The sequence below is a fragment of the Corylus avellana genome, chromosome 7 (assembly GCF_965113065.1).
Source record: "Corylus avellana chromosome 7, dhCorAvel1.hap1.2, whole genome shotgun sequence".
Classification (NCBI taxonomy): domain Eukaryota; kingdom Viridiplantae; phylum Streptophyta; class Magnoliopsida; order Fagales; family Betulaceae; genus Corylus; species Corylus avellana.
In genome coordinates this window covers 4,952,049-4,959,634 of record NC_142496.1, presented here as the reverse complement: position 1 = coordinate 4,959,634, position 7,586 = coordinate 4,952,049, and the positions used below count along the sequence as shown (strand labels likewise).

The 7,586-nt window shown below is 36.6% G+C and overlaps 1 protein-coding gene across 1 annotated transcript; it reads right to left on the bottom strand.

Moving 5' to 3' along the window:
- Nucleotides 1–2,438: 2,438 nt before the first annotated feature.
- Nucleotides 2,439–3,577, bottom strand: MKK9 (MAP kinase kinase 9). The gene has a single exon (XM_059598031.2). The coding sequence runs from the start codon at nucleotides 3,441–3,443 to the stop codon at nucleotides 2,484–2,486; it is 960 nt and encodes a 319-aa protein (XP_059454014.1). The 5' UTR covers nucleotides 3,444–3,577; the 3' UTR covers nucleotides 2,439–2,483.
- Nucleotides 3,578–7,586: the final 4,009 nt, after the last annotated feature.

Genomic DNA, 7,586 nt, shown 5'->3' with positions numbered 1-7,586 from the left:
CTTAATATGGTTTTGCGAAAGCAAAACAAGGACATGCATGTCCCTCAATGTAATAGCTATGCCCACTATTTTTGCAAAAAAAAAGGCAGGTGGGGCATGTATAACCAATGAATTTTTATCCTAATAGCTGGTGGTGTGGATATAAATCATTATCCTAGGTCCACCCAAATAGCTTTTACTTCAAAAAATTAAATAAATAAAAGAAAAACTAAGCAACTTTAGTCGGCGGCTACATGGCAAGCATTTAGGATAATAAGCAATCTATAGCTCATCACTAAATTACACGATCATTCTCACAAGGCAACTCACTCAACAACTCTCAGAATATTATCTACATGAAAATCATTCATCCTTATCAATGCCATTAATGCAACCGACAACAAAAATTAGGCACAATTGACACCAATGTTACTATATATGTACTCTTTTTCCACTCTTTCTATTATGTTTTCTTCCTAAAATACCCTATTGATTGAAGTAGTGGTGGCAAAACCCACATTTTTCTGTGATTATTTTCTCTCTATTTTTCTATTTTGCAAAAACTCTACCATTGGTCCAGCCTTCCAAAAAATTGTGCATCGGATACCATGCGAAGTGCAATGTTCTTCGAGCCGCTGGACCCTACCTTCGACTGAGCCGTTTCTAGGGTAGGTATGCTGTTAAACAATAAAATATAACTCTTCTCGAGGCCCTTGCCAACATCTTCAAACTACCTAACGTTGCCGTCAACCGTCACGTACCGATTCAAGAATTTTAACCCGATTCCCTTCGTTCTAGGTTAATGGACCATGGGATGATTACTATTTAGTACCTTAGTCCCTCGCACTCTCTCAATTAACAACAAATCACGAATAAAAAAGCTTTTGTCTTCTAATTGAAAGTGCTAGGATCTTTAAAGGAGAGATGCTAAGGCCATGTCTGCTAATTTAAAATGCTAGGATTTTTCAAGGAGTGAACTAGCCTTATGTGCTCTTGCTAAAGTGCAACGGCTTTCATGCTAGCACATTCGTCTGTTGCCTGTTCTAACGCACAATAGTTTTCTAAAGCTTAATTCGTTGCTTGCTCTAATTTGTACTACAGTTTTTCAGCCTCCGTCTGTGGTTCACTTTTATATATTGATTAGGAAGCGTCAAGTGTTTGTACTTTGCAAAGAGTTCCTGGGCACACTCCAAATACTACTTCTCTTTCAAAATCTCGTAGCATCATTATTTTTAAATCTATAATACAATCTTCTATTTTATTTTCACCAAAAAAAAAAAAACAAAACAAAACAAAAACATACCAATTGAACAAGAGCATATTACTTGTGTACGGCAGCTCGCAACATAAAAAATGAAAAGCCTCCAATACTTTTCGAAACATATCTGCAAACCCACGAAATGTGGTAGCCCCATATTTTCATTGAAGAACCCATGTGAGACATTGGTAACCAATGGACTTTTTAGTGCTAAATGTTGTCGTGTTCTTGAGATACGGATCAATGAAATTATATGCTTTAGTTGCTTGCACGAATTAGACTTCACCTCGGATTGGTGTTGGAGTGAATAATTTTATTTTGTTAAATAAAATAAAATTTTAATTATAAATTTTTTTTTTATTTTTTTTTATTTTACTTGAAATGAGAAAGATTTTTGTTGGTGAGTTGATTGCTTCAATTTGTTTTTGTAAATTTTGAATATTTTTAAGAAAGACGAGAATATAAGTCGTATATCTTAAGCCATCCGCGGAAGCAAGTGACTCTTGCAACTCACTAAATCTTAATAATAATAATAATAATAATGGGAAACTTCACTTTAGATTCCTTAACCACTACGTGATTTAACATATTCTCTCGAACTTTACAACCTCTCAATTTGGACCCTTAAACTTTCAATTAAAATCAATTTAAACCCTTTCGTTAAATTTAAAATGTTAAAAGTGATACAATGACGTTTATACTCTTGACTTTTTTATAAAATTTCAAATTTATCCTTAATTTTAAATTAAAAATTTTAAAAAAATATATTAAAAAAAAAATCACAAGGTGACCCATGGTTGGCCACCTTGTGACTCTTTTTTTCAAAAAAAAATTTCCATTTTTTTCAAATTTTTTTTAATAAAAGGAAAATTGAAGAGTAATTTTGTCTTTTTAGTAGTTTTAACGACAAAAATTGACAGAGAAATTCAAATTGATTACAATTGAAAGTTCAAGAGTCCAAATTAAAAAGTTTCAAAGTTCGAAGTTATGTCTAATCACATGATAGTTCAGAAATCTATAGTGAAGTTTTTCCAAGTAATAAAAAAGGGTGTAAAGTTAATAAATGTAATTTCTTCTATTTCAAAAGCAGATTTTTTACTGCTAATAGTTACCGAAACAAGAAGATTTGAAGGAATGTACAGAGACGGTACAGAAAAAACAAAATTCGGATCCAGATTCCAGCCCCTCATACACAAAAACCTTCAAGAAGCAGTGCCCAAAATTGTTAGATCCGTTAACCCGAAACTCATCTCGGATCTTTACACACAAAAGGGTGGGTCAACAGCTTATCCACCGACCACCTCTTACTCGACTCCTTCTGCAAGCAACACTCGATGAAGCTCCGAAACCCCTCCGACGCATCTTCCGGCAGGCTCGGCGGGTCGCCGAAGCAAATCGCGCACATCAGGGTCGCCCAGTCGGGTCTCTGACCCGGCGGCAGAAACGGGAAATGACCCAAGTACAGCTCCAACAGGGTCAGCCCCAAGCTCCATATATCTCCGGCATACCCGTTGTAGTTCCCGCCGTACGTGTCCGGGTCGAACCGCTCGGGGCTCATGTACGCGCACGTGCCCACGTAGGAGTTACACGCGTCCAACGTTCGGCCCATGATCTTGCTGACTCCGAAGTCAGCGATCTTCACCTCCATCTTCTCGTTGACCAACAGATTCGAGGGTTTAAGGTCACGGTGAATGATCTTGTGACCGTGGAGGTAGTTAAGACCGTTAAGAACCTGGCGCGCCACGTCGGCGAGCCAGGGCTCGGGGAAGGTCCCGTGGGTCTTGAGCAGCGACTCCAGGGTGCCGAGATTCATGTACTCCATCAGAATCGCGATGTCTCCGGACGGTTTCTCGAAGATGCAGTGGCAGCTGACCACGTGGGGGGAGTCGGTCCGGCGGAGGATCTCCATCTCCCGGAAGACCTGGCGGCGGACGGCGGTGTCGGAGTCGGATTCGCCGTGGACGACCTTGAGCGCATAGAAAGCGCCGGTGCGCTTATGGCGGACCTTGTAGACCGTGCCGCCATTGCCGTGCCCGAGAACCTGAAGCTTTTCGAGGTCACAGGCGGAGATGGCGGCGGAGGAGGCGTTGGCAGTGGTAGTGGTAGTATTAGGAGGTAGGGGTAAGGGAAAGCGTGGGCGGCGGTCGGAGAGCTCGGAGATGGGGAGACGCAGGTTGAGAGGGCGGCGGTCTCGAACAAGAGCCATGGATTTTGCTCTGGAGATTTGGGGATTTGGGTAGTCGGGGGAAAGAGAGTTTATATAAGTGGGAGGTGAAAAGCACGTGGAGAGAGAAGAAGAAGCGCCATTGGCCCATAGAGGTGGGAGGCTGGTGGAAGTGAGTAGAGAAAAAAGGAAGGTGGGAGGATGAGGGAGTGGGGCCCACTTTCTATAGAAGATTCATTGTAGGAAAGGAAGAGAGTGGGTGTGGCGTGCAACATTTTGGGCAAGTTTTTGTTATCTCCATGTGCCTAAATTGAGTGCCGGCCGCCACTTTATTATATTATATAAACAAAATCTATGCAACTTGTCCATGGATGAGCGGGTTAGATTTGAATGGGGACAATTAATTATGGGACCGGGCAAATCCGTATTCTAACAATTTAAAATTTATTCGAGCGGGTAGATCTTATATGAGATATCTTGTATTATTGATTTAACGACTCATATTGTACAATTTATATTTTGTTTAACAGTATATATAATGTTACTTCATTTAAAATTACACTATTAAAAGTTTTCTTTAACCATTTCACTTCAAATAATAAAAGTTTTATTCCGTCTTCCATAAACCGCTTGTATTGCATGCAATACACGACTGTTAATAGTATCACATCATGGTCGGAGTGGATTTTACAATATATCCACTTAGTCTAGCAAAGTGGGGTTGCCATATTAAGTTATATATGGGTGATGATTGCTTTTAGGAATGAATTTTGGTGCAATTGATCTATGCATTAGCTAATGATTCTTAGTCATTAGAAGATTGATCATGTTTTTTTTTTTTGCTAAAATTATTTGGTGTTCATGATGGTTTAGTTAACTAACTAGAGAGTGGAGGGAGAAATATGAAAGCAAAATGCCAAGCACGCCTTTACTGTTTTATGGTATTATTATTATTATTATTATTTTCTATGCTTTCCGTTTCCTTGTCAAAATTGTGAGCAAGTTGGGTACGTACGTGGGAGCCATCTTAAGTTTCTAACGAAACAAGACTCCACGACGTCAGAGGAAGCTGACGAGAAATCATAATCGTTGCCGAGGATTGAGAGCCATATAATAATAATAAATAAATAAATAAATAATTCAGTTATTGGTGAACACTTATTTAGGTTTGAAAATTGAATCCTTACAAAAAATAAAAATAAAAGAGAACTTTTTATTATTTTAAAAATAAAACAATGTTGTTACGGGCACTACAAATTTTATGATATTTTTGGCAATTCACATAGCACTTATTGTATTGACGTATCGTCTACTAAATTGATCGCATAGCTGCTTATATGGGACAAAAAATTGCTACAAACTGGTTAACATGTGTTTCTCACATATTTTTTTAATAGTTATATAATACGTGTCACTTTATTATATGAGTTTGTATAAATTTACTACAAATTAATCAATTTGTAGCAAATTTTCGTCCGCCTACATAATACTCATGTCACTCTCAAAATGAATTGTTAAGAATAGCTGAATCATCTTGTGGCCGGTCATGAGTGTCCCGGACTAGAGACCAATAACCTAGCCGTGGGTTAGGAAATCCAAAACCAAACTATGAATCTAAAAGACTCCTTCCATAGAACTAAATGTCTATTTATACTTTAGGATCAGAAGAAAAAGGATTTATCTTAACAATAACTAAATAAAGTAAATAATTATAAAAATTAATGAAAAATAATTCACGTCAATATTTTTTCAATCTTTAATCCTTATCTCATCGTACAAATTTAGTCAATCAACCATTAAATTTGTGGACTCCACACAAATTGAAATGTGGATTCAACCATTCATTTGAAGATGATTAAATAATTGTTGAAAAATGAATGAATTCTATCATTTTTTAAAATTAAAATAGCAGTAACATAGTAACATAATATATATATATATATATATATATATATATAAGGAAAAGGACAATTAGTACTATTTTTGTTTTTGTTTTGAACTCTTGCTAATTGTCCTTTTCCTTTTCTTTTTTTCTTTTTTAATATATAACTATTCTGTTAGTACTATTTTGTTTTTGTTTTGAACTCTTGCTAATTGTCCTTTTCCTTTTCTTTTTTTCTTTTTTAATATATATATTAAAAAAGAAAAAAAGAAAAGGAAAAGGACAATTAGCAAGAGTTCAAAACAAAAACAAAATAGTACTAACAGAATAGTTAGTTGGCCTAGAATGGGACATGCAACTTGTGGGAAGTGGGAACCCAAGGTGGAGGGGCAATTGAATTAATTTAGCTCTTCAAGTTGGACATGTTGGAAATTGACGTGAGACTTTTTTTTTTCTTCTAGGAAAAATGCCGGAAGGAGCGATTAGAGTGATTATTATATTTAGTACTACCTATATGTTGAATACAAGTAGGACTTAAAGCGACTAATATTAATCAGTTTAGGATTTTTATTGCGGGAGTCAAACTGTTGCCCTCTTACTTACCCAACCACATGACGATTATCACGAAGATACTAAACCACCACCATTGATTGTTGGAAATTGACGTAAGCTTGGATTGGAATGAAATTATATACCCAATTTTTATTTTATAATTATATTAAAATGTTGATGTGACAGTTTTAATTAATCTTTAGATTTGTGGCCTCCCACATCGCTTGGATATGAGAATATGAAAATGTGCTTATATGTATACTCGTACCATTATTGACAACAACGCATTTTAAAGTCGTGATAGTTACGAACTTATCAGACCTCTGCATTTAAGCGTGTTTATGAGAGAATAGTATCAGGGTGAATAATATCCTGAAAAATTTAGTTCATGGGAGTTAAAAACGAATAATATTGTGTGATTATCGTAATTAATTCGATCGCTTTTGTTGAAACCGGATAAGGCACATAAATACAATGAGCACATAAATACAATGAACACATAAATATGGGGCCCTAAGACCTTGATTGATGTCTTTGCTAGACAGCGAAGAAGATAGCATTTAGGACAATAATGGTCCTATGTGCTTAACTGGATCAAGATTTTTTCCTTGGATCTATTAAGACTGTCCGTTGGTGGATTTATTATTTCCCTAATTTTTTTTTTTTTTTTCTTTAGGGCTTGTTTGGTTCGTAAAATGCGTATTCTATTGGGAAAGGGAATAGTTATTACTGGGAATGGAAGATGTTGGAATGAAATAATTATTCCAATTCTCTAGTTTGGTAGCAACACATATTTCATAATTGGAATTGAATTAAAATACTAAAACACCCATTTGATTACTAATTTTTCCAAATCTAAAAAAAAAATTTTTTTTTTCAAAAAAAAGGTTAAACGTGTGGTGGCCGACCACCGATTGAGGTGGTCGGCCACCACAGAACGCAGTGGGGGTGGCCACGCCACCCCCGATGAGATTCTGGGGTGGCGGCGAGGTCCTCTAGGGGTGGCGCGGCCACCCCCAGATCCATCGCGCCACCCCCAGATCCATCGGGGGTGGCCAAGACCACTGCCGATGTGAATCGAGGTGGCTAGACCACCACGGATTCTCACCGCCTCACCGGGGGTGGTGCAGCCACCCCAGTGCATTATGTGGTGGCAAGTCGGCCATCACACGTTTACCCAATTTTTTTATTTTTTTATTATTTTAAGTTTGAGGGAAAAATAAAAATAAAAATTAGAAAACCTTATTCTTTCCATTTAAGGGAAATAGTTATTTCTGTGTGGATGAGATTAATCATTTCTATGGGAATAATTATTTTTAAGAATAGACCCCTACCAAACAAAATAATGACTACTCCATGGAAATAGCCATTTCATTCCAGGGGTCTATTCCGCAAGCCAAACGAGCCATTAATCTAAATTGATATAGTATTTTTTTTTTTTTTTTTTTTCAGACGATAGAAAAACCAAAAACTCAACTACTTACACTTGGAGTCTGTGTATGTGTAGGTCACGTTTCTTTTACATATACTCACAAATATATATTATATATAAAAATATCAAAGTTTTATATTAAATTATTGGACTTGAAATCATAGAAATTATCTGTATAATTGGATCGCTCTTTATCCACGCCTAATACGACAGTTATTAACATTAAACATGTGATGCATGTTCTGTTTTTTATTTTTTGGTAGATGCATGTTCTGTTTTGATAAAGGTAGGAGATGACGCATGCAACACGTGTCGATAA